Here is a 27,879-nt window from a genome sequence, read left to right as displayed (position 1 = left end):
AGCTCTACTGCTGAGCTGCAGCCCTTTTCTTAGGCTTATCTTTAAATGTACCCAGCATCAAACAGCCCTCCAAATAGAGATGTCTTCCTACGGAGGAGTGTCCTCTGCAAAGTAGGGCACACAGCCACCCTAGCCAGCAGTGAGCAGTGGGTCCTTGGGCAGCCCCTCCTGTCTGCCTTCTTACTTACACCCAATCTGGGAGGCACCACTACCTGTCAGCTTCCTCCTCCTTCTAGTCTCAGTATTGCCCTCATAGAACTCAGCAGGGAGGATGGAAACAAAACTAGAATTAAGTGGTTCTGCCTCTCATTTGTTCTGGTGCCACCTACTGTTCAGCCCCCTGCCTGCCACCCTACCAGCCTCAATGGGCACCAGCCACCACTGGAGGGTCCTTGGTTGGGGAAAAGTAAAGGTAAAGGATCCCTGGACAGTTAAGTTCAGTCAAATTTGACAATGGGGTGCAGCGCTCATCCCTGTTTTCAGGCCAAGGGAGCCAACATTTGTCCACAGACAGCTTTCTGGGTCATGTGGCCAGCATGACTAAACCGCTTCTGGTGCAACGGAACACAGTGACGGAAGCCAGAGCTCATGGAAATGCTGTTTACCTTCCCACCACAGCGGTCCCTATTTATCTACGTTCACTGGTGTTATGTACTGAAGTTCTCACCCTGGGCCAGCAGGGGGATACTGTAGATAGTTTTCACTCAGGTCCACATATGCAAATAAGGTATTGAAAGTGACATTCAGTGATTGGATAGTTACAGAAAGTGGTTACTGTTGCGTTCTAGTGGAGCTCTATAGGTTGGCTGAACCCTTCAGTTCAGTTCTGTTCTGGTTCAGTTCTGTTTCTGGCCTGTGAATAAACAAGAGCTGTTTGAAGAATCGCTGTGTCGTCTGATATGTTCACCCACAACTTAACAACTGGTATGCTTTCAGACTGCTAGGTTGGCAGGAGCTGGGACAAAGCAAAGTGGGTGCCTGACATCCGCCTCATTTTTATTTGAATCATCTGCATACAAATGGATTGAATTTGCAAACAGGTCATCGACACAAAATGTGGCAGTGGGGCATGATGCTGTTCAGGATTTCATCCTTCCATTCCATTCCATTTCTCACCACCATTTTTCATTGCCCTGCCCCAACAGTCCATCAGCATGGAGACTACTGAACATGCTCAGTCCTCATTGGGCTATTATTCCTGCCCCCAACCTTTCCTAAAGGTTATGTGTATGTTTACATAGATCTGGAATTTCCGCAAGCTTGCTGATAACTTTTTTCTTCTGTGCAAATGCTGCTGATTTTATTTGCATTTATTTTAACATTTATTGCCCTACCTTTCCCCCCCAAGAGCTCAAGTCCTCCCTCTCTCAATCCTTTCCTCACAACCCTGAGAGATAATGACTGGCCCACAATCACCCTGTGAGCAGAATTTGAACCCTGGTCTCCTAGTCCTAGTCCATAACACCATACCACCTGTTCCTATATTGCCATCACAGCCTGGACACTGGAAATAGAAGGGATGGTGATAATACACTTGGCATGTGCAGATTAGCTGTATTTCCAAAGCAGTTGGTATCTGGGCAAGGGCAGGGGGATGGAAATCTGTTCACCTATATCATACAGGACCGCTCCATTTGAAATACACCAAAAGAAATAAATAGACAGGGCAGTTCCCCTGGACAAGATGCATTTATTTTGTGTGTGCAAATGAGAAGACGTTACTGCCAATCAAAAACTCTATTACCGAAATATGAATATTAGCAAAAGGTGAAGCTCAGAAAACACAGAGAAGAGTACAGTGGCTTTTAAGAATGCAGTGCAAAGTGACAGGTGAAAGTGAGATCCAGGTAACTAGGAGTTCAGGTCTGTATTTATTCAGCATTTCTCTACAAGACATGGTTTCCTATCAGAGTCTTATCACTGGTCGGGGCCAGCGGTAGCCAAAGTGATGGACCCTCCAGATGTACTTGGACTACAGCTGCCATCCTCCTTGACTATTAGCCATGCTGGCCAGGGCTGATGGGAGTTGGAGTCTAACAATGTCAGGGCACCACCAGGAATTCAGGACAGGGGTATCTAATGCAGTGCCCTCAATAAGATGTTGGAATATGACTCCCATATGACTCCCAATAAATGCTGCTGAGCAGGCTACCTGGGGTTTGATGGGAGCTTTAGTGCAACGGCATCTCAAAGGTGCCATGTTGTTTGTTCTGGATCTTAGATTGTGGGAAAGACCTGAGAACTGCAGCAGAAAGCAGAGGCATCGTCGCACATTTTCACGCCGTGTCCCCATTTATTGGGAGAATCCCCTCGAAGGCTTTGCCAGAATTAACCAAGGTGTTTCTGCTGTTGTTTGACATAGCCCACCACGTTATTGGAACTGCCTCCTGTAAAACAACAATGGGCAGAATAGATGTTAAACGTGAACATTTAAGAATGTGAATCCATTCAAGAATATCATGGTGTAATGGGGTTATAGAATTACAAAGTGAAGACCCGCTTTGTGAGCAGGACAGTGGGATAGGAAGAGAATAGCAGTTGTTTACATATGTAGAGCCCTGTTGGATCAAGCCAAAGGCCAAACTAGTCCAACAATCTGTTCTCATAGGGCCCAGTCTTTGGGAACCCCAAAAGCAGCAGCCCTCTCCCCGCTTGTAATTTCCAGCAACTGGCTTGGAATCCTAGGAAGGAATTCATGGTGGTTCAAGTGGACCGTTGGATGATTGTTAATATGTCTGGGTTATCTCATTCTGCTCTTGGTTTATATATGTGTGTGTTTAAACTGACTTTTATTGTGCATTAATTATTTTATTGTAACCCACTTTGGGGGCACTTTTCAGGCCCAAAAAAGCAATATATATATATATATATATATATATAGGTTTTGAAACAAGCAAGCAAGCAAGCAAACAGCAATATGCATTTAAGCTGAATTTGTCATGATCCAAATCGCAATGGTGGAGTCTTACCAAAATATTCCTTGTAATATTTAGGCCTTAGATTCCACCCATCTGGGGAAAAAAACAAATGAAAATGAGCTCCAGATAGTAAAATTGGAATGACTATCTTGCATTGACCACAACATACTGGCTGGATGTTCTCCTGACTTTGCTGAAACCATTATGTTGCACAGCCCATTAGAAATGAGGCAGTAACAAATCTGAACTCCGGACAATATAGGGAGCTTACCCAGTTTCCTCTATACCAGTGTGTAGCCAATGCAGTGGACTCCAGATGTTGTGGACCACAACTCCCAATATCCCTGAATATTGGTCATGCTGGCTGGGAATGATGGAAGCTGCAGTCCCAAAAAATCTGAAGGGCACCGTGTTGGCTTTTCCTTCTCAATGATCTGCAGAACACTTACAGTCACACCTAGTGTCTGGAAGCCAGAAGTACAGAAGAATCAGAACAGATCAGCATTGACTCACACATTATGTGTATGGATCAGAGGTGGGGAACCCCAGGCCACCCCACCCCCCATTTGTGCTCTTCTCAAGCACTTTTGCTGGAAGGTGTCTTCAATCCTGCTTGCCAAAACAGAGAGGTGTGCAGCATAAATGTACCCTGCTGTACACAAGAGTCACATTTGTGGTTGTTCCACCTCTTGACCCTCAGAAGGTCAAGGGCATGTGATCCCCAGAAGGTGTAGACCTACCAGAGTTCCCACGAAGCTTGATACACTGGCCCCTGTTGGGAATGCCCTCAGCGGTGTTGCCAGGATTAATGATGTGGCATTCATATCCTGTTGGGCAGTGCAGAGGCTCGTCTCCGTCTTCTGTGGTGCTGCATGCTTCGGCTGCGGAAAGAGTGGTAGGAGAACATGAGAAGGTCCCCACCAGGCCAGGCCAAAGGTCCATCTGGCTTAGTGTGTTGAGGCTGCTGAGTTGACCAAGCCATGCTCAAGGGTCCTCCCTGCTGGCTTGGTTTGATGGTTGCCTTCTCAGCCCAAAGGTAACAAGGACATGACATGGATGCAGTTATGTGCCCACAAAACCTCTCTGCTCAGTTAGTGGCCCACTATGTCTTTCAATGTTCCTCCCTTGAGCCTTGAACTCAGATCTCTGCCAGGGACAGTTGCAAATCAATTGGCTTTGTGGGGAGGGGGGGCATTTTTCCTAGTCATTGATTGTTCATCTATATTAGGCTATGTGAATTAAAGTAGCTTTTCCAAAGGAAGTCCAAAGTACAAGGTTGCCAGCTTTCATCCTGCCCCAGCCTCTTCCACTTTTTAACAGCTGCTTGGTGTGTGGGCATTAGCAGGTGATCACATTTCTCTCTGTGCTGTGAAAAGTTTTGTGAGTTGATTTCTGCATACTGAAGTGTACTTAAAAGCACAAGAGCATGCCAATTCAGTTTTTCATGATCAGCTGGTAACATCAGAGAGGGAGGGAGACAGAGAGAGAGAATCTTGCTAGAAAAGAGACCAGGTTTAGTTAGCTTTTGCTGCCTTTCTCTGGCGAGCCATAGCAGAGAACCCTCACGCAGTGTCAGAGTGTCTCCACTTCAAAGGACCAGAGAGCAGACAGAGTCTTTGCCTGAGACTCTGGAAAGCCGCTGCCAGTCAGAGTAGACATTACTGGTCTGGATGGGAGGCAACTTCCTATTGTTACACACACTCCACTCTCCAAGTGGAGATTTCACGGGTTCCAGCACATAGGTCAGATTGGGTTTCCTTGGAAACCCACCAGAGATGGCGGTAAATTTTTATTTGTTTACACATATGCACAACCTGGGCATAAGATGGAAGAGCTCGTAGTATTAAAACTCTAACAGATTTTGCTTCTCCATTAGGTTTCTTGCGCGCGGGGGTGTGTGTGTGTGTCTGTGCCCCAAAGCCACAGCTGGGGGTTCAGCACAGAGAGCAAGCCAGACCTCTGTGTCTTCCTAGCTCCGGTCAAGACCAGCTCAGGTCTGTTCTCTTACGCTTGTTTATTGCATCACCTCCAGACAGGTGAGGGGAGAAGCCCTGTCTCCTGGAAGTATCTCTAGCACAGGCATCCCTAAACTCAGCCCTCCAACTGTTTTGGGACTACAACTCCCATCATCCCTAGCTAACAGGAGCAGTGGTCAGGGATGATGGGAACTGTAGTTCCAAAACAGCTGGAGGGCCAAGTTTGGGGGTGCCTGCTCTAGCTAGTAGTATTTGTACTGTTCAGACATGCAAAGAAATACTTTGCAGGCCTAGCTAGAGTCCTTAACTTAAGAAAGAGACTGGTCTGACCATTTTACCAGAATCCTCACCCATCCTACAATGCTATACCCAAATTGGGAATCATATTTGTAGAGCAGTATCAATATTCTGACACCTTCCAAATGATGCACACATTTTTCTGACCTTGTAAAACTTCTTCCGGTCCGTCGAGAAGCCAGCCATTTCCACCCAGCCAGCGTGGCTTGGGCTGAACCAACCAATCCAAAACTGTTCCAAGAAACCAGACATTGTTATGGAGAATGAGAACACTGAAAAGTGAATATAAGAGCTCAAGGGTTGCTTTGCTATGATGGATCATTGGTTGATGCCACTCAGTAATCTGTCAATTGACAGTGGGCAGATGGATACTCCAGGGAGGTTCATAAGCAGGGGGATGGTTTTGGTATTTTCCTCCTTGGCTGCATTCAGACATGCAGAACATTGCACTAGTTTTCCTGATTATAATGCTAGTGCTTCTGTTCTGGTTTCTAATGTTGCTTTCACATGGCAGTACCTACAGCATAAGGGAACTGTGGCTTTTTGATCAATAGACCTGCAGGTCATGCCAAATGTCATTCACATTCTCCCACACCCTTTCAGCACATGCATGCTTCTGTTCCCCCATTATCCCCCCATGAAAAAAACAGGAAAGGCCTTTACTCCCATGGTTTTCTGGGTTAATAGGCTTCCAAATGGATATTTTCTGGAAGTAATTAACACAGAACTGAGCAATAAGCTTCCACTATGTTTTGCTAGATTTCCAGAAGTGGCTTTTATGTCATTTGAAATTTCATAGATCATAGAATCACAAAGTTGGAAGGGACCCTGACAATCATCTAGTCCAACCCTCTGCAATGCAGGAATATGCAGCTGCTTCTTATAGAGATCAAACCTACAACCTTGGCATCATTAGCACCACACTGAGCTATCCAGGGTCAAATATAAAGTGGGAATTAACAGGTAGGTAGCCGTGTTGGTCTGCCATAGTAAAATAATAATAATAATAATAATAAAAATCCTTCCAGTAGCACCTTAGAGACCAACTAAGTTTGTTATTAGTATGAGCTTTTGTGTGAAGAAGTGTGCATGCACATGAAAGCTCATACCAATAACAAACTTAGTTGGTCTCTAAGGTGCTACAGGAAGGAAATTTTTTATTATTATTTGGGAATTAACAGTTAGGGAAACACTGGGGAAACGGAATAAACTGCTGTGGGAATTCAGCCTTAACACTCAACATCTGATACCGTGCAGCTGAACCTGGAAGTAGCACTTACCATTTTGATCTGCCAAATACAGACCTCCATGTATTCCTCTGATCGAATATTTTACGCTAGAGATCAATAACACCCTTTCTCTCTCTCACCCCTCATCTGGTCCAGCACGACATATTAAGGGCTGGCATACCTGGAGGTGGGGGCACCGACTCCAGGCAAGCATAGATGCACCCATTGTAGCAGCAGCGCTTGTGTCTCTCGCACTCGGAGTCCGAGCGACAGCTGGGCACCTCGCACGCTCGGTCCGGCAGCGTCTGCGGTGGAGGGGGGCAGCGGTCGTTCTTCTGGTAAGGCGTTCCATGGGAATGAAGGGGGTACTCGTAGTCCTAAAAGAGGTAGAACATATCCAGTTGGTATCTGAAGAGGTGTGCATGCACATGAAAGCTCATACCAATAACTAACTTAGTTGGTCTCTAAGGTGCTACTGGAAGCAATTCTTTTATTTATTTATTTATTTTATTTATTTATTTTGTTTCAACTACAGCAGACCAACACGGCTACCTACCTGTAACTTACTCTGATTTGTTTGCAGGGAATACAGTGGTACCTCAGGTTACATACGCTTCAGGTTACATAAACTTCAGGTTACAGACTCCACTAACCCAGAAATAGTACCTCGGGTTAAGAACTTTGCTTCAGGATGAGAACAGAAATCGTATAGCAGCAGCGCAGCAGCAGCAGGAGGCCCCATTAGCTAAAGTGGTGCTTCAGGTTAAGAACAGACCTCCAAAACGAATTAAGTACTTAACCTGAGGTACCACTGTACTTGGGGAAAGTAGTACCAACCTCATTCTGCCCCCAGTCACTCCTCACCTGTCTGATTTCATACTTATAAGCAGTCCAAGGGGTTGGCACTGCCTGCTAACTTCCTCCCTAGTCTCAAAACTAGAATCAGTTGGCTGTGCTGCTTGTTGGTTTTGGCTAGCATTGGCTCTGGCACCACCTACTGTTGATCTTCCTCCTTTCCAACCTGCCAGTCCCGATGGGCACTATTATGGGGACATCATCTATTGTGCACTCATCCTGATTTGCTTGTGGGGCAGTAATACAGCTTCCAGTTCATCATTTTTTTCATTCCACATTTTCCAATGCATTTCCCCATCACTTTCCCTCCTTCAAAAGTCCACTGTTGATTTTTGTTTAAGTGGATTTCTTGTGATTGGATGACAGAACACATTCATTCACAAACTCAATTTTCCTAGTGTATTCTTGAATCCCTCCTGCAAAATGCGGGCGGTCTGGAGGTGGCCTTAGAACAAAATGTATCAGTATTTTATGTTGCACATTAATCGTGGAATTCTGATATATGTTTTCGGTTCCAAAATAATTTCAGTTCTAGAAAGTCCAGGGAAGCCACACTGAGTCTCATAATTCATGTTCAAACACCATGCTTTACTTTTTATTTTTTACTTTTTACCTTAAAAGAAGGACACTTTTAGAGGAGGGGGTAGGGTGGATCCTTAGGTATTGCCAAGAAAGAAAGATTTGCACTGTATGTCCTAGTTAATGTATATAAATTTAAAAACAATGACTATAATTTAAACACAAATACATCTCTCCAAAGTAGGGACGACTCTGTCCAAGTGAGCTGTATGGCTCCTTTTCTCTCTTCTTAGCGAGTTTTATCTTTCAACCAGACTTGGACCAGACAACCCTTGAAATAGAGGACTCCTTCAAACAGAGGACTGTAAAACGGGGGGAGGGGGATTCCTTATTTTTGAAGATAATCATCTTCCCAGTTCAGGATTTTACATATTTCTCCCCTGCAGCTACTTCCAAACCTACCAACTGAATGTAACTGAGATGTTGTTAACCATTTTAATTAGAAGTGTAAATATATATAGTTTCAGTAAACTATGCAGCCTTAACTTCAGCTATTAAGATTTTGAGGGTTGTCTGCATTTACTCAGATGGTCCAGCAGATGGTGCTAACTGGCAGCGATAGCTATGAAGAGCCCTTAATTTAGGGACCATCCATTAACATGTATTGCGCTTTCAAAAACTTTTTGTAATCCTCCCATTACACTTTGCTACATTTTAAACCAACACTTCCTTCTTCCTTTGTCACACCTTGGTACACCCTTTTAAATCTCCATGTGGGTGGTGTGGGGTGCATTTTGTTTCTAGTGAAAGATTGTTTGCATCTCTATTTGAAAGCTAAAGTTGCACGTCAGCCGGTTGAAGATTTTGTTATACCTCAATGTGTTTCCCAAGGTGTATTTATTTTTATGCCATGATTATCTACTCCAGAGGAGGTGAAATCCAGCCCCTGGGCCAATCCTTGGCTTACCAGGGAGTCCAGATTGCTCCATAAAGGCCATTCAGCTGATGTCACAGGAGGAGGTTGAATCCTGGTAAGATCTGATTTGTCTGTGCATTCTGTGCGGGGAACAGGCTGGCAAAGCAGACCAGTGCAGCCAGCAGGTTTGAAGCCCCCACCTACCACCTGATGAACAGAGAGTTCATTCCTACAGGGCGCTGCTTCCCTTGTGTATCACAGCCTTTCTCAACTTCTCCAGAAGTTGTTGGATTACAACTCCCATCATCCCTAGCTAGCCAGGTTAGGGATGATGGGAGTTGTAGTCCAACAACATCTGGGGACCCAAGGTTGAGAAAGCCTGCACTAATGGAAAGGGCACTTGCAGCCTTGGGGCAAACCTACACCCATGGTTTTTAATGTTAAGGAAGGGTTAAGGAATGGTTTTGATAACCATATGGACCCATGACATCCAACTTTTAACCTTCATAATGCGTTATTAAAATGTGACACCTGAAGGCACCACAGAGCAACCAGCAACCGGCAGCAGGGAAACAGCTTTTTCATAAAAAAAACAACAAAGGTAAGAAACGCTTCATTTTACAAGTATGCCCTGTGACATTTTAGAACAATATATCTAATATAGTTCTAACAACACTAAACAGATGAGTGTAGATCCAACTTCTTAAACCTAAAAAAAATAGCAGTTCAAAAAACAACATGGGGCTGTTTGCAAAAGGGCATTCAAACAGCCCCACACTGTGCTCTGGGGTGTCAAAAGTCAGGGCTTCCAAGTATTGCATCACCTGACATTACTAAGATGACTGAGAGGTGGGCAACCTGTCAGATTGGGTCTCTGTGGGTGGAGAGATGAAGATCTGGCCTGCTGGCCAGAAAAGGTTTCTCACCCCTCATGGAATTGCAGAGTCGGAAGGGACACCCAGAGTCATCCAGCCCAACCCGCTGTAATGCAGGAATCACACCTAAGGAATCCCCGACAGATGACAATCAAACCTGTTTAAAAACCTCCAATGAAGGCGAGCGCACTACCTTCTGAGGTAGTCCATTCCCCTGATCTGGGACTGTAAACTGATTGTAATAATCTGGATTTTATGCTATGATGTGTCCTTTTTTGTGGGGTATAAAGATAGAAATCAGCACAGCTGCCTGAATTTTTTGAGTCTCTTTAGGTTGTGGTTATGGAAGCCACCCTTTCATTTGAAAATTTGCCAAGACATTTCTAGATCTTTTGCCTCTGTAACAATCATGGCTCATAGCCATTCATAGACTAATCTTCCAGGAATGTGTCGACTCTAGTGCTATTTAAGTCATCAAAGTTAACAGTCATTCCCACATCTCGTGGAAATGAAGTGCATTTGTTTAAAAAGAAGAACATTTAATAGTCCTAATAAACTTTTTGCAAGGGGGCACAAACTCTTTGCAACGCCTCCCCCCCCCCCCGCTTTTTAAAATTGGATAAAAGTATTGGTGTGATGTGGATTCTGAAAGCAGACAGCAGAGTCAGATGCTGAGCCTAGAAGAAGTTCATGCAAGTTTATATCACAAATGAAGTTAATTGTCTCTTATTTGTGATGACAGGCCTTGATCCCCTCCTGTCCCCACCATGTCTCATATGCCCAGCAGTCACTATCTCCCCCCAACCAGTTCTAGTCAAATACAAAAAGCGTACCTGAGATATTTGAGATACCTGACATACCTGACTGTGGCTCTCCTTGATCAAAAGGAGCCAGGGGTCACTCCCTACTGAGCCTTAAAAAATCTGGGCTGCCCTTGTTTAAGAATGACATGGCTTGTTTGTTTGTTTGTTTGTTTGTTTGTTTGTTTGGATGTGTCGAGGAAGAGTGCAGAGTGCAGACTGCTAGGAAAAAAGCATACTCACAAACACACCTTGGCTACCTTAAGAGCAACAAAACCCCAGAGCCCCACCAATTAGCATTTCAATGCAACAGGAATGTAGGAAGCTGCTTTATACAGAGCCAGAACACCTGCCCATTTAGCTCAGTATTTTCCACACTGACAGTTGTCCAGGGTTTCAACAGGGGTCTCTCTCAGCCCTACCTTGAAATGCTGAGGATTAAACCTAAGACCTTCTGCATGCAAGAAAGATGACTTTCCACTCACCTGTGGCCCTTTGCAATGCTGTCTTCCCTTTGATACTTTTCTGATGCAATTTCTTATCCTATTAATGGACAAATAATGGTTGGGGGGGAGGCAACACTTTTATGTGGGAAGGGGGTGTGTGATTGTGATTGTGTGTGTAAATGATCTAGACTGTGTCTCTTGTGTCTAGCCTCTCCATCTCCCACCTTAATGGCAACCAGCTCCTTGCCCCACACCCCCGGGGCAGGTATTTCATTTTTGCCTCCTGGTACACCCGCTTTTGCTCACAGATCCTTTTAATCTAAGAACATCTGGGGTCTTTTCCAGTTCAGTAGCACCTGGATGACAGGTAAGCTGGAAAGAAAATATCCTGGAGGGTTTGGGCACCGTGCCTAATTGTCATGTATTACCATACTGTTAACATTGTTCCTGTTCCACTGTGTCATCCCTCTGGGCTGAGATTATGCAGCTACACACACACACAAAAATCCACAGACACACCAAGCTCTATTTTTATCATAGTACATGATATAAATGATGTTGACAAACTATATCTGATTGCCATTATGTTTATGAGACAAAGCCCCATTGTTCCAGTATGCAAACAACACCTCTAGAAGATGACTGTCTGTTCACTTCTAGCTTATTGTAGGTCCCTGCAGTCTCTGGAATATTCTGTTGCAATTTTAATCGTTTCTCAGTTTCTCCCAGGATTGCTCCTTTGTATTGAATACCTTCAATCTGTCTGTTCTTCTGGTACCAGTTAGGTTTCTTCCATTCCTTATCATTAATAAATCTGGAGGTAAGCACCCTCATTTCAACCTCTGACTTTATCATAGGAGGGCTAATACCATGTTCTGCCAGTAGGTGTCACTCTGTATGGTTTCTCCCAGCATAAGAAGGTTATTGCTGCATTCTGCCACTAGGGGGTCACTGTTTGACAAATTGCTTTGCTTCATTATGGTTAACACATGGATCAGGAATTCTTTGCTCCAGGTAGCACCAGAAACTCCCATGTGTTCACCCATGCAGACAGAGTTCATGTTTTAGAAAAGAGGCCTCTAGGTGAACCCATGGTTGAGTTTTGAGTTGAAAGTGGGCCTTCTGACTCTTTCTTCTCCAAATGAAATGGGGTGTGTGGGTGTGGATGTGGGTGTGGGTGGGTGGGTGGGTGTAATGTGGAGTTTTGGGGGAGGATGGAATGGAAAGGTATATGCATTTATAAAAGCATTTCAACAGAATGATCATAATAGTGTGATGTCGAGTTCCAATGAAATTCATTTGAAGAAGTGGCCAGCCACATTCTAGCTGTGAACTCAAAGTTTCAGGCAGGGCGGGGGAACTAAAAAAAAGGACCCATCAACACATCTGTAGAACAGATGATGGTTCGTGCAATGCTTTCTGATCCATGTTATCTGCATGTATCTAAATTCATAGTAACTCTCTACATCATTCTTGTTGGATTATTAATTTAGAAAAGCTACCCGACCGTATTCTTAGTAATAACGTATTGAACCCATTGGGACCTGCTGACTTGCATTTCAGCATGAACCCACTTAATTCACAGCTCCCAAAACACAGCCATCCTTTATTTGCACATTTCTGAATTTACAGTGCAGTTCTTCAGCCGAGTCGTGTGCAAAAATGCACATAGTAGAGAAAAGCGTGCATAAAAATCCATATAATAATGAAAACAACTTACAGAAATGGATATTAGAGAAAAGCACTTGCCAAAATGCATGCATATTAGACAAAATTTCATACAGAAGCATGTCTGTTAGGAGGATTGAACATTAAAATGCTGGTGAATTTTTGAGAGGACCTTTTAAAAATAAATAAATCACAAACTGATAGGGAAATTCAGATAACTGAAATTCAGATGTTTTTGATTTATTTTTTTTGCAGGGTGGGGGTGGGTGAAGGGACCTGAGAAATAGAAATTGACAGATTCTCCCACCTATTTCTGAATAAGTGTGTTTCAGACCTGAGTGTGTCTGTTCTTGACCTAATGGACCACGTAGAAGCAAAATTGTGCAGAACCTGTCTAACTAATAACAACTTCCTTCCCTTGGACTTTAAAACTAATCAATTCCCTGACCTAAGTCCCCCTGAAATCACCCCTTTTAACGCCTTCCTTTTTCAAGGAGAGCCCTCTCTGCTGCCTTTTGATCACTTTCCGTTCTTAGTAATCCTAGAGAGTTCCTGCTAACAATAATAGGAAATGAGCTTTCAAGGAAACGGCGATTAAAACGCCTCGTCTTTTCAACCTCAAACAATACTTGAGGCCCTTTTGACTTCCACCTGACCTACAGTAGATTTCCTCTCTGAAGACGCTCAACCCCACCCAATACCACTTGGCTCCTGTCCAGTGCTTTTTTAAATGGGGCGACGCAGGGGTACGCATACCCCTAAACATTTTGTGAATCTTTGTACTTTTGTCCATTTACTGTATTTATTTTCCCCAATTTAACTATGTATAAAATAGTGATTTTCTTGAGTCAAAATGAGAGTACCCCTAAACATTATTTAAGGAAAAAAAGCACTGCTCCTGTCAGTATATATCACTGCACACACCCCAATCTGTTAGCGCCAAGAGACCCTAAGGCAGTGATGGCCAAACTTGGCCCTCCAGCTGTTTTGGGACTACAATGCCCATCATCCCTGACCTCTGGTCCTGTTAGCTAGGGATGATGGGAGTTGTAGTCCCAAAACAGCTGGAGGGCCAAGAAGTTTGGCCATCACTGCCTAAGGGCTCAGTTTCCTTAGACTGAAGGCCAATGAAGTCTCTGGTGTCATACACACAGACACAGACACAGACAGAGACACAGACACACACACACAGAGAGAGAGAGAGAGAGAGAGAGAGAGAGAGAGAGAGAGAGAGAACCTGAGCACAAGATGGAAAGGCAGCAGTAACACTTCATCATATCATGCTCCCCCATTAAGTTTGGGATCCCCAAAGCCATAGTTTTGGATTAAGCACACACAGCAAGGCAAACCTTTGCATCTCTTTCTAGCTTTCAGCTCCAGCCAGACTAAAAGCTTTTCCAGCCAGCTGAGAGTGTGGAGGATGGAAGGCTACCCATCTCCTAAGAAAGCATCACCAGCCAGTTGTTTCTATGGCAACACACCTGTTCTTTACCAGCCATTTAGACATGCACATAAAAACACCAGAGCCTATTGGATCAGGCCAGTGGCCCATCTAATACAGTGTTCAGTTCTCATAGAGGCTAACTGGGTGCCTGAGAGAAACCCACAACCAGGAGCCATGCATCCCTATTCCCCTCAGTTCCCAAAGTGGTTTAACCACTCCCTCGTCCCAGGGAATTCTAAAAATTGCAACTTTGTGGGGGGAAATTGTGTTCTCCTAATAGCTCTCAGCACCCTTAACAAACAATGGTTCCCAAGATTCTTTGTGGGAAGCCATGACAGCTGAAAGTGGCGTGAGTTTGAGGGGGAATGGTGCAGATGGGGCCTAACCTAAGTTTGGTTCTCTCCACCCAGCCACTTTCTTTCAACTCTGTGGTCATTATCCTGCCTCTCTCTGCAATATCAAAGCCTGGCTAGTCAGGGCCAGAATTCTGAGCTAGATGGATGAATGCTCAATAGAGCACCACTTCCGATGTCCCTAAGGCTAAGCCCATCTTCTCAAGCCTCTCTGTTGCAGGCATAGAAACCTCCAGTGCTCTTGCTGCTTTGATGGAACCAATGGCAGAAAGGGCGCAGCTGTGGATCTGGATGGATGTGGCTATGAGTCCTCTCACTTCTGGGAATCGGATGTGGGTGTGTGCATGTCATGCTTGGAGCTGATGTATTGTTATGTGTGTCTGATAATTGACTTTAGGTTACAAGTCTAGCTGCACTTTCCTGGAGCAAACCCCATGGAATTCAATAGGATTTACTTCCAAGTAGACTCAGTTAGGCTTGCACTGTCATTGCAATTTTTTTTGTATCTGTTTTTGCATTAATGTGCTGCTCTGGAGACCTTTGAGTCAAAAAGGGGCATATAAATCAACCATCATGTCCCACCCTGCAGTTTTCATACTATGGGGCCTGCTTATCTCCTACACTGAAACCAAGTCCCAGCGAGGAGCCCACCCTCTGGAAAAGACCTGTCTACATATCTCCTTGGGGCATATTCAAAGACAGTGGTCCTTCATCATACAGAAGGGTGGGCGGCAGGGGAGAGGAATCTTGAACCTTGCCAGCTCAGCATATTGCATGATTGGCAGCTTGCCCAAAGTGCAAATACCATGAAGGCATCTTTGGAAGAGGAGAGGCAAGTAACAGCAAGCTTCTTAAACACACACACACACACACACACACACACACACACACACACCAATCCAGAGAGATCTCCAGAATGCAAGAGAAGAGAGAGAAGATGGCAAGTTATAGTGTCAGATCAGAAGCTGGGAGACCATGGTTCAAATCCCCACTGGGCCATGAAACTAGCTGGCCTTGGGCCAACCACAGTCTGGCACTCTAACCTGCCTTGCAGGCTTGTTTGTGGATGAAATGGCAAGCAGGGGAAGAACCATGGATTCTACCTTGAGCTCCTTGGAGGAAAGGTGGGTTAGAAACAAAGGAAATAAAAGAGTCGCTGCAGGAGCCCTCTCTCCAATTTTAAAATAAGAATAATATATATACACCAGAAGACAAGACCAAAAGTAAGAAGAGCCCTTCTAGGGTCCATCTAAAGCCCCATCTATTCCAGCATCTAACTGGCAGTCAGAACAGCCTAGCATACATAAATACTCATTCAGTTAATGTAATGATCAAGACATCCGTATTAGTGTCACATCAAAAGCACAGATTCATAGAGGAGAAATACTAGGGATGCAGTCAACCCAAAGAATTCAATAATTTGAAAACAATTGATCACACACGCAGGCACAAAAGAATCAATGCTTCATATAAGCATTCCCAATTAAACAAACAAGAAATCATCAGAGAAGGCAACCCCCTAAGAAATTTAAAGAAATGTGTATTCCGTTTCAAGACCACATCTGACCTCACACTTTATTTTCACTTATATGGCTGCATTGAATCTGTTCTGCTCATATAATTTCCTGGCTTTTTAGTAAAATTATAAACATATGTCCCTCTTAATTATCGCTGTTTTTAAACTTTATTGAAAGTAAAATCAGCTGCTCTATGTATCTAGATCCCATTGAATTCGATGGGGCTTAGTCCCAGGTAAAAAAGGTAAGGTTGCCATCTTAGACTTTAAAAATGATTTGTGGCTATTTTTATGTAAGAACACAAGAGCCCTGCTGGATCAGGCCAGTGGCCCCTTTAGTCCAGCATCCTGTTCTCACAGTGGCCAACCAGATGCCTGTGGGAAACTCACAAGCATCTGTGGTTCCCAGCAACCAGCATTCATAAAGTATTACTGCCACTGAAAGTAGAGGCAGAGCGTAATTTTGTGGAATCTATATCTTCTACCCTGTGCTGAGATCCTCTTTAGGAAAGGCAGGTTATAAATAATAATTCTAAGGGACCAATTATGTCTTGTGTGTCCCTTAGAATTTAATGGGGACCTTTAGGGTGTGGGTTTAGCCCCTGTCTGCATATTCCCAATGAAACCTCTGGTTCTTGGTTATTTAGCCCTGTGTTATAGATTATTTCCCCCCTTTATTCACTTATTTGAAGAGAGGAGAGCTGCAGAAACTGAAGCAGGGGTGGTTTACAAGATTTTTAAAAGGGGGGAAAGTGATTTCCTGGCAAATAATACTCAAAGAGTAGACCCAAATCCATTGATCTACTGGGTAACCTCTAAAGATACCCCATTTCTTTTGCTTGTGCACCTCTGGTTTTTCCTTTAAGGAAGACCCAATGCATTATCCATCCCCAAATGCAGCACACTTCTTCAGGACACAGGAAGCTGCATTGCACTAAGTCAGCCCACTAAATCCATCTAGCTCAGTACTGTTTACACAGGCTGGCAGTGGCTCTCAAGGGTTTCAGGCGGAAAAGCCAAGGATTAAACATGGGCCCTTCTGCATATTCTACCACTAGACTATGCCCCCCCCCCGCACCTCTGGTTTCCCTGCCCTCCACCTTCCAAGCCAAATCTACTTACATCATATTTCTCTGCCAGCTTCAGGTGTGAGGCTCTTCTCCAGCGCTTTTTTCCACAGCAGCAATGTGGGGATAGGAGAAGTGTCAAGCACAAAGTGACCACCAAGAAATGCTGTCTGCACCCCATTCTGACACACGCACAGACCCGTCTCTTCTCCTTACGCCGAGAACAATTAACAACTCCCCGACTCCAAATTCAGCAAGGACGAGGCTGGCTTCAGATTTCTTTAGAGCAGAAAGAGGAGGTTGGTTTTGGTCAGGCAAAAGTCCAGCTCAGCCAGCCCCTTGCATGCAAGCACACACAGCTATTAGTCCTAAAAGACGGCTGTAGGGGCTCTGGGTGCGACTGAGAATGTTGTCGGAGAAGTTTCGTGCTCCAAGTTTGATCAGGTTGTCCGATCTCGCAGCTGCTCCAACGGCTGTGCCCCCCACCTCCCTGGAAAGATGGAAAGATTATTTTTAGACCTTTGTTTCAACATCTGGCACTCCTAGAGAGAGAGAGGCCCATTCAAAGCCAGAGAGAACGAGAGGATCAGATGACAGCTGCTGTAAGGAGGGAAGGGGGGGGTAGCCGAATTTGTTTTTTGTTTTTTAAAGGTCTCCAAGGAATAGGCAGGGCAAGCGCAAGCAAAATCTCTCAAGTCTTCCCATGGCGAGGCTCCTCACCATGACTAGTGTTGTTAATTTCTCTTTCGATCAGTTTCTCATTCTCCCAATCTTGTGTTTGGTTCTCTGCATCTGTTTTCTAATGGATCTTTTTTAAAGTCCTCAATAAAATCCATAAGCATTTTTCTGGATTTTTCTCCTAATATGCACATATCAATACACAATTTCTTTGAATATACTTGTTTTGCAAAGCAATTTCCTCTAGGATCATGCATTTTTGGATGTTGTTTTTCACGGACATATATGCATTTTTACCCTAGTACATGCATTTTTTAACACATCACTTGGCTGGGGGGGAGAACCGCATTGCAAAAACTCCGATTTTTGCAGTCCAAATTTCAAAGGGTGCCTGCATTGTTTCAGAAAATGCAGATTAGCTAGGTTCACCTTCAAATGTGATCTGACTCCAAGAGAGCCAGTGTGGTGTTGTGGTTAAGAGCGGTAGTCTTGTAATCTGGGGAACCGGGTTTGTGTCTCCACTCCTTCACATACAGCTGCTGGGTGACCTTGGGCCAGTCACACTTCTCTGAAGTCTCTCAGCCCCACTCACCTCATAGAGTGTTTGTTGTGGGGGAGGAAGGGGAAGGAGAATGTTAGCCACTTTGAGACTCCTTTGGTTAGTGATAAAGCGGGATATCAAATCCAAACTCTTCTTTTTCTTCTTCCAAGTTCTCCTCTGTCTTGACCCCGTCACATGTGGTCTGCAATGGCACAGCCCAGACCCAGAGTTACCCCACCACCACCACCACTCTTGGCAAAAAGTCAGTGATGCTCCTCAGTAAATGTGTAGTAGGACCAGACTGAAAAGTTTAGAGCCCTTGCCTGTCTCTACTTATGCAGCCGTGCAGTGAACGAATTAAGCCATATGTGTCTTATTAAGGAGGTATTCCCATAAACCCAGAAAGTGCCTAGTGGGTTAAATTAGCACAAAGATGTTGAATAGGGCAATGCATTCTGCTGAAAAGAGGAAGCTGTCTCAAAAGTAGAAGGAAGGATTTAAAGCCCCACCCCCCCTATAAACCCCAAGAACACCAGACTAGAGCCAGGCAATGAGCTTGTTTTCCCTTTGGGCTGCCAGGAAGGGAGCAAGGACAGATGTCAAGCAGTAAAAAGACTCCTTGTGGAATGGCTGCTTTGGGCTTATTCAATTATTCAAAGCCTTATGTAGTTGAGGCCCGAATACCTCAAGGACCACTTCTCCCCACATGAACTAGCCCAGAGCCTGTGGTCTCCATCAGAGTCCCTTCTCTGTGTGCCTCAGCCAAGAGAGATGTAGAGGGTCGACATATGAGAACAGGCTTTTTCAGTGTTGGCCTCGCATTTGTGGAATGCCCTCCCCAGTGAAATGCACCTGGTGCCATCATTGTCAGTTTTTAGGAATCAGGCTAAGACATTTGTATCCACCCAGGCCTTTGGTAGTTAGCCTCTACTGTGGAGCTCATCTTTTAGTGGGGTGACCCAGAACTCATCCGTCTTACTATATTGCTGGATGCACAAAATCAGAAAGAAAGGAAAAACAAGAAAAGGAGAGAGAGAGAGAGAGAGAGAGAGAGAGAGAGAGAGAGAGAGAGAAAGGGGGAGAAAAGGGAAAGAAGGGGGAAACCACAGAAAGATAGATAAGAGTAACAAGGATTTCTGGCTCTTTGTCCTGCTGCTACATATACAGTGGTACCTCTGGTTACGTACTTAATTTGTTCCGGAGGTCCGTTCTTAACCTGAAACCGTTCTTAACCTGAGGTACCACTTTAGCTAATGGGGCCTTCTGCTGCTGTTCTCCTGCTGAGGTAAAGTTCTTAACCTGAGGTACTACTTCCAGGCTAGCAGAGTCTATAACCTGAAGCGTTTGTAACCCAAGGTACCACTGTAATATGTACCTAACATGCATAATACATATAATATGTAGCTTCCATAGAGTATGTGGAAGCCCATTGTGTAAGAGATTGTGAGATCTATTGAGCAGCAAAGTTACCAGCAACTTGCTTATGCATTCTCTTGAGCAACCCTATTCTATTGGTATTCACCAATGGAATAAGGATACCACTAAGGTATACAGCCCAATGTTCTGAAACGTCTGTGCTGAAACATTAAAAACTGCATACCTCAAATAACCTATGTGGAACATGGCATTGGTGGTACAGTACAGTACACCACTGACCCAATGGTAGCAGGTCTCACAAAAAGCCTGATCCTGTCAGGAATGGGAACGTCACTGCAGTCGATCACCCAGAATGGAAGGCAAAAGCGTTGTTTCAATGACGCCTGTCAAGGGTTTTGCTCCGAGGGCATCCAAGGGTCCAGATGTCATGTCCAACCATGGAATTGCTCAATGGGAGCAAAGCTTGCCTTGGAATTAGCTGCCTCATCCATCTTCTCATCTTTCTTCCTGCCCTGCATTTCCTCAGAGAATTATGGAAATGTCCTCACCGCCGCGTTCCACTGCTGCCAAGGCTGGCCAATGCATCTCTGAAGGCATCCCATTTTTTTACAACATTGTTGTTTCGCTAATATTTCTATCTTAGCAAAAAAGCTTAAAGAGTCTTCAGGAAGAAATTTTCAAACATTCCACGTAATTGTAATTTTTTTTATTTGCTTATTTGTTTCCACAAATTTATATCCCACCTTTCCTCACAAAAGGGAGCCCAGGGTGACTAACAAATATATTTCAACAGAAAATGTAGTAGTAACAAACAAACAAGCACACAGCACTCGGATGAACACACCCCACTTGTGAGCACATCTGAAGCTCATGAATGTATTAAGTGTGGTAGATGGTGCTTCTGGGTTGTTGTTGTTTTGTTATTTTACATTTTTTATTGATTTATTGTACTCTTGCATTTGTATCTGCTGTAATTTTCTTGTGATAATATTGTGTTATTCTGTCAACTGCCTTGGGAGCCTTTGGACAAAACAGCATAGAAATAAACCAATGAATGAATGGCAGTACCAATAAAATATAACCAATAAAAATAACCAAGATAAACACAGTAAAACTGAATAATCTTAGTATTGTTGCATATTTAGTTAGTTCTGTTGGCGTTCTTCCTAAGTGTCCCTGCAAACAGGCATTTTCTCATGGGTGTGCTCTGCACCAAGTTCTTGACACAGTAGGCACATTCAAAGCCATAACATGCCACTTTAAACAATCATGGCTTGCCTCAAAGAATTCTGGGAAGGGTAGTTTGTTAAGGGTGCTGAGAGCCATTAGGAGACCCATATTCCCCTCAAAGAACTACAGTTCCCAAGGTTCCTTGGGAAAAGGGACTGATTGTTAAACCACTCTGGGAATTGTGCAACATGAAATTGCCAACATGTGATTGAGGGTTGTTGCAGATGACTTGTCTTTTGAGCATCTCCCCTGAACCATGTGCAGAGACATTGTATAATGTTGGCTACTCTTTATGCATCCGCAGGGCGGTTCTATGATCTTTTGAGAGTTTGTTCCACAACAGCTCCAAATCAGCAACATAGTGACGGCCTGGAAGCACCCCATATCCTCATTTATAAAAACCCACAATAGGAACGCAAACTCCAGCCTCTCCATTTAGCCATTCATTCCTCTAGTCTCACGCCATGTGAATTTCATCCACTACGGAGCACTCAGCCAAGCTTTATCAATGCACATGTTTTTAAACATTTGTCACCAACACATTCCTGATTCCTTTCCTTTTAAAGATGCTTACAGGCAAATATTTCAACTTATCTAAATTTAGAATTAACTTTGGAATTTTTCTGTTTATTCCATGCATGGGTAATATAATCACCCAGAATTTGAGAATAAGGGAGACAGATTCAGGCAGCAAGAGCATATCTACACCACAGAGTCCAACTGAGAGTTTTGCATGAGTTAAGACAGATTGTGTAAGACATATAGCCAGTTTCCCAGACTATCCCTGTACCTATGCTGATTTCTCTCTTATCTCTTTGATGTTTAGACTGATACATCTTAGGCTGCATCCTGTTTCAACTTCCTCCTCCCTCTCACACACTTTTTTATGGATCTATCTTTTGAAAACAAAGAGGCAAGCATGGCATTTTTGTTTGTCCAATTAGATAATTAATTAGGATAGAACTTTTTCCTTTCAATAATGTACTTCCTTTAATAAATATAAGCTTTCTTATTTTATACAAAGTCAGTCTGGATGCCTTTCAACTAGATGCTTGCTCTAAGCAAGGTGCCATTTAACTAAAGTTAATTTCTTTTTCTGCATATAAACTCTATAAACTAACATCGGTTTCATGGCCATTTAACAGGCACAGCTCCCTGCCCCCCAGGCCCAGGCAGCCTTTCTCAACCTTGGGTCCCCAGATGTTGCTGGACTACAACTCCCATCATCCCTGATCACTGGTCCTGCTAGCCATCCTGCTAGATGATGGGCATTGTAGTCCACCAAAAATCCGGCCCTGTGCATACATGTTAATTTGCATGCATGAACATTAAAGCTCAATGCAGTGCACAGCCTAACATTTGACATACTGCAGCTGCTGAGGTGTGTTTTGAACTGTCAGGAAGAGAAGATCTGGGCCTCTGGGATTTTCTAAGCAGTAAGTAAACTGAATTTACTCTCTATCTTAAGAATGGTTTCTGCTGAAAGAATAAGTTCCCTGTGTGTATTTAGTTGATTTATAGTGTTGGTTATAGTCAGGCTACTGCTGGAGACCAGGTCTGGAAAGTCATAAAACTGGCAGATGGGAATTTCCAAGAGCTCCAGATGAAACACTGTCTGTGCTGGGCGGAGCCTTCTGCTCAGTCTGGAGACAAGCAGGTTCCTCAAAACAATACAAGGGCACTGCTGGCTCAGATCAAGAGTTCCATCAAGTTCAATATCTCCTGTCAAATGTGGCCTGCCTCATGCCTTCTGGTTGAGCAAGAAGAGACATGATAGAAGCTTATAAAATTATGTATGGCATGGAGAAAGTGGATAGGGAAAAGTTTTTCTCCTCTCTCAGAACATTAGAGCTTGTGGGCATCCAAGGAAGCTGAATGTTGGAAGATTCAGGGCAGATAAAAGACAGTACATTTTCAAACAGCACATTGTTAAACTATGGAAGGTTTTTATCTGCAAGGCTTTATACAGTTTCCTAGCAGGGCTCCCAACACAGGCCTGAGACAACTTTCTTATAGCCTAACAGGGGAATTGAATGTGGATGGGTTGCCAGGACTCCTGAATACAATACACATTTTACTTCTGGCATCCATCCTTTGAGCAGAGCCATAGCTATGGGATGGGGCTGGACTATCCAGTTTTTTTTTGCCCTGGGTGAAGCCTCCAGAGGGCCACCACTAAGGCTCCCAGCCTGTGTGTGTGTGTGTGTGTGTGTACAGAAATGTACATGGGTGAATGCCAAACTGGGTCTCTGACCTGGGTGAAATAAAGCCTAGTTTTGCCCCTGGTTTGAGGTAAGGTTATCAACATTTCAGCCACCCTCTGCAGCTGAGCCTTTAACATCGGCTTAATGTCCAGCTGTTAGTCAAGGATACAAGTGACGTTTGTGCTGCAAAAAGCGTCATTTGCAGATATTGACAGATCAAACCACTGTCAAAAGCACAGGAGCAGGCCAGACCATTTCTCCGCAGATCATTTGGCAACCTTGCTTTTTTTGCAAGGCATATTGTTTTAGCTGTCATGGCTTATGGCCAGTAGACGTATATTTTGCAAATTCTTCAAATACCTCCTCCCCCTCCTTTTTCTTTGCTGTATGTATGCATGGTGGGGGTAGGGGTGTGTCAAAATTGACGTTGCTGCTATGGCTGTGGAGTTGCTTCCAAACATGAAAACATAATTCTCACTCTAGGGCAGCTGAGCTGGCTGCCAGAGTGACAGGGGGAGGCCTTACCTTCTGCCAGAACTTCTTTGAGAGATTAGACAACTAAACCTTGTATCACCACCACCCCAAAATCAAACCCAAGATTGTGTGCGTGCTTTGTTTCTTTCTTTTCCATCTACTGCCAAATATAAAGACTGTGAAGTGACCACAGCTTGAGAGGGCAGGATTCCTGAAAGCTCTCTGAGAAAAGACTCCATATGGAAATTGTGCAAGCCAAGGAACACAAATTCTTTCAGATATGGCTTTAAAGGAAAATCTCTCTCTCTCTCTCTCTCGGGTGATAATGTCCTGTTTTACAGAGAACAGTTCACTATAGGAGCTCTCTATTTGAAGGACTGTCCCTGCTTTAATGACAAAAATTGGTCATCATATCTATTAATTTCAACAAGTTTACTCTAAACATGACTGAAGTTAGATACAGCCCAAAGCACCGAGAGCAGAAGCCTTGAAATCACTCATCAATAGAGTGCTTTATACCAGCTGCACCTGGTGCTAAAGCTATGGCTATTCCTGGACCAGGAGAGCTTGACCACATGGGAGTCACCGACTTCAAGGCTGGACTGCTGCAATGCACTCTGTGTGGGGCTTCCCTTGCACCTGACCTGGAAGCTGCAGTTAGTGCAGAATGCTGCTGACAGGAGTGAGACGCTGTCTACATGTAAGAACTCTGCTCAGAGATCTGCACTGGTAACCCATTTGCTACCAGGTCAATTCCAAAGTGTTACTGTTGGTATATAAGCAGTTTGGGTCCAGTTTACTTGCAGGATCACCTTATTCCATATATGCCCACTCAACTGCTTTGATCTGAGGAACTAGCACTTTTGCAGTTACCACATAATAGGCATTCCGTGCTTGTAAGAAATCCATCTTTTAGTGTGGTAGCACCTTTGCCTTTTGATTCCAACCAGGTGCCTTTGCTGCACCCTTTTCAGTGCCTGCTTAAAACATTTTTGTTTAGGCACACCTCTCCAGATATGTAGAAGTTATGTGTGTTTTATCTCTTAAGTACATGTTTTTAACTGGGGGTTTTTCAGTCAAGAATTGTAATGTTTTATTTTATACTTTTGTAAAACTTGCTTAGCGTCTTGAATGTAATAAAGTGGTGTATAAATTTTGATAAACAAATAAAGAAAGAAACAGCTAGCAGCTGAGAAGCAGACTGAACTGGCAAATAGCTCAGCTGGTCATCACCTTCCCCACAATGGAGATATATACTGTACTTCTATTTCAGTTAGAGCAAATATTTCTAAATTTGCATCTACCCATGCACAACAGCAAAATGTGTCCTCTTTGGCAGTGTGATGTAGTGAGTTAGAGAAAGCCCAAGTGGCGTAGGAGTTAGAGTGTTGAACTAAAACTTGAGAGTCTGGGCTTCTAGTCCCCACTCAGTCATGAAGCTCTCTTGATAACCTTGGACCAGTCACCCTCTCTTAGCCTAACCTACCTCACAGGGTTGTTGTGAGGGAAAAGGTGGGGGAGAATCACATCATCTTCTTTGGCAATCACTCATAGCCGAGTAAGATTGTCTTCCATGAACACGCTTTTAACCGTGAGTCCGTAAGTGACTGTGGAGGCCAATTCTGAATCCACACGTCCTTCCACAGTGGGGACATAGGTTTCCGGGTGGGAGTTGATCACGGTGAGGGTTTGCCAAGCGTGCCTTCTTCTTAGGACATTTCTCCCTTTTGTCCTGAATTTAGCTTGTTTTGGTAAAGGCTGTTCTCCAATTGGAGTGCTCATAGGCCAGTGTTTCCCAGTTGTCTATGTTTCTACTACATTTATTTTAGATTTGCCGTGAGAGAGTCCTTAAACCTCTTTTGTTGACAACCAGCATTACACTTTCCATTTTTAAGTTCGGAATAGAGTAGCTGCTTGGGAAGACGATAATCAGGCATCCGCACAACATGACCAGTCCAATGAAGTTGATGTCAAAGAATCATTGCTTAACCTAGCTCACAGGGTTGTTGTGAGGAAAAACATGGGGAAGAATCACATACACTACCTTGCACTCCTTGGAGAAAAGATAGAATATAAATGTAATATCTATATCTATATCTATATCTATATCTATATCTAATGTGCAGGAAACCACTCGTGTGAGGAGGGAAGGCTGAGGGTCAGGTGGAGATGTCCCATGGACCCCTGCATACAACCCACAGTCTGGAGGGTCTCTATCCCAGAAAGCAATTCTGGTGTCCCTTTCCCTCCCTTGTTGACTGTTGGGTTGGGGTTAGAGATAGTTTGGCACCTGTTGATTTCTGAAGTCTGCTGCACTGCCTCTTGCCTGAGCCCAGAGCATTGCTTATCTTTTCCTCTTTGGCTGCTTGACATTTAATCAGAATGTCAGATGCAGAAGCCTGAAAGCCATGGCTTGGGACAGATTTTTTGGTTCATTAAAGTCCTGTTCTACTAATGGCCTGTGCGTGCTTTCAGAGGCCAGTGAGCTAGACTCCAGCTGTTCAGGCCTGGAGCTTGTTAGAGTAATTTTCTAAAGATTAGCAAGCATTGATTCCCCAGGAAAGCTTCCCCCTCCTTTTTTTAAAAAAAAAGACAGGAAGGGGGTGGGGGAGATTGCCCAGTGCCCTTAATCGCTCCTGACTGCACCCACAGTATGCATAATTTAGGAGCAAACCTTTCATGGTTGTGGTTGGAAAACAGAGGAGGGAGCAAATGTGCAGAACTGCTTGCCTTTAGAATAATTAAAAAGCCAAGGACATTCCACCAATGCTGTTAATGACAGCAAATATTATGTTTTTATTTTACGTATGTAATTGGGTGGTGGTAGATTTTCCACTCCAACCCCCTACCTCCCAGCAGCAGTACCGTAATTGGCGGATCAGCCCATTTCCATGTCAGTTTCTCATGTGCTCAATCATAGAACTGTATTGTTTCTATTAAAAAAAAAACAACCATGAAAAAATGCATGTTTAAATTGTATCCATTTTGTTTTCATTTTTCATGCATTATTTGCCTCAAATACTTGGCATTTTCAAATACCGGAAATGCTTTTCAATACATAAAAAACACAACACCCTGAAACTATATTGCAGAGTTTGGAGGTGTGTGCAATCCACTGAGAGGTGCATTTCAATTAATGTATAAACCCAGGACTGGCAAATAAGACTGGTTCACTTTAGCGTGCAGACTGAACAAACACCTCTTTCGCCCCTGTGCAGCAGAGCTCCAGTATGCCTGGCAGCCAGAAGTACAACAGGTACAGCAGACCTCCATCAGTTGATCTCCATGCTTAGACCTACTTTTATTTTTTATTTTGTATACCTTCATCCAAAGATCTTAGGATGGTTCACAGCATAAAAATATGAGATAAAAAACACAAAATATGTAATAAAAATAACAGAACAAACCAAACCAATAGCTGCCACCCAACCCCCGCTTCCACATTTAAAACTGTGGACAAAGGGATATCATTTCCTTTCCGGAAAGTAGGAAATGGGTTTATGTTAATGTTTCTATAGGCTAATGCAGCATTTAATGTTTAACAGTCACTAGCAAATACAAAGCAGCTGAGTCCAAAACTGAGGGAATATTAACAGTAGAAAGTTGAAGACAAGAGCACATTAGACTGCAATCTCGTACACACTTAGCTCACACTCCCATTTATCGTAATATGGCTTCTGGAGTATATTTGCACAGATGTTTGGAGTGTAGATTGGAGTGTAGATTTACACTGTGTTTGGAGAACCTGGAAAGGAGAGGAATGGAAGATGGGGCCAGGAAAGTCTTCTCTAAAAGAGAAGTGGGACTCAAGGAGGAATTTAAAGGAAGAGAGGGAAGGGCAGTCAGGGAAATGCTTTGGCACATCAAGGTGACAAATTAGAGAGGAGGCCGCAGCTAGAAAGCTGCAACCAAATGCCATCTGTTTTTAGTGCAAGGGATGGAGTAGAAGGTTGTGTGTGGAGGCCTCTCTTTCCATTGCCCTCCCTGTAACCTCAGCTTTTGTGTGGAAATGCATCAATCAACAAGCAAACATCTCAGACAGGACCTTACAGCAGCTTAGGGGCCAGGAGGTCAGTAAATGTCTGAACCGTATCATTGCAAAATTTCCTATCATAATTGAGGTTTTCAACTCAGCTTGATATATGTTGGTTGTTGCTTTTTTTAAAAAAAGAAGAGTGATAACAAACCTGCTTGCTAGATTTTCAATATCTATGCCAATAAGAACATATGGAGATTTTGCGTGATCCAGCCAAAGACTCATCTAGCCCAGAGTGCTGTTCTTGCAGTGGCCAACCAGATACCTATGAGAAGTTTGCAAGCAGGACCTGAGGGTGGCGTTTCTCTCCCCACCTGTGGTTCCCAGCAACTGGCATTCAGAGGCATTAAGAATCATCCCTGCCTCTGACTATGGAGGCAAAGCCTAGCCATTATGGCTAGTAACCATCAACAGTCCTCTCCTCCATGCAAGCCCCTCTCAAGAAACTGAGTTGTACCCA

General features: G+C 43.8%; 1 protein-coding gene across 2 annotated transcripts; it reads right to left on the bottom strand.

Annotated features, from left to right (window-relative positions):
• Positions 1-2,141: 2,141 nt before the first annotated feature.
• WFDC1 (WAP four-disulfide core domain 1) lies at positions 2,142-17,480 on the bottom strand. Of its 2 annotated transcripts, XM_053400139.1 has the most exons (6): positions 16,935-17,476; positions 6,602-6,797; positions 5,339-5,422; positions 3,659-3,799; positions 2,970-3,011; positions 2,142-2,387 (listed from the first exon to the last, which is right to left on the bottom strand). In XM_053400139.1, exons 1-6 carry the CDS (start codon positions 17,058-17,060, stop codon positions 2,329-2,331), a joined length of 648 nt encoding a protein of 215 aa, XP_053256114.1. In that variant the 5' UTR covers positions 17,061-17,476; the 3' UTR covers positions 2,142-2,328. The 2 variants fall into 2 exon arrangements, with proteins under 2 accessions (XP_053256114.1, XP_053256116.1); XM_053400141.1 differs by lacking the exon at positions 5,339-5,422 and having other exon boundaries at positions 16,935-17,480.
• Between the last annotated feature and the right edge of the window lie 10,399 nt (positions 17,481-27,879).

This window comes from Podarcis raffonei, chromosome 8, assembly GCF_027172205.1.
Source record: "Podarcis raffonei isolate rPodRaf1 chromosome 8, rPodRaf1.pri, whole genome shotgun sequence".
NCBI classification, from domain to species: Eukaryota; Metazoa; Chordata; class Lepidosauria; order Squamata; family Lacertidae; genus Podarcis; species Podarcis raffonei.
The sequence above is the reverse complement of the archived record's forward strand: the minus strand, read 5'-3'. Positions and strand labels throughout refer to the sequence as shown.

Excerpts from the sequence above, each read along its gene's own strand:
- WFDC1 (XM_053400139.1), bottom strand. The coding sequence starts at position 17,060 with ATGGGGTGCAGACAGCATTTCTTGGTGGTCACTTTGTGCTTGACACTT. Across the intron at positions 6,798-16,934 it reads AGCTGGCAGAGAAATATGAT|GACTACGAGTACCCCCTTCA; the intron begins GTAAGTAGATTT and ends TACCTCTTTTAG. Across the intron at positions 3,012-3,658 it reads CAAGCTTCGTGGGAACTCTG|ATGGGTGGAATCTAAGGCCT; the intron begins GTAGGTCTACAC and ends TTTTTTCCCCAG.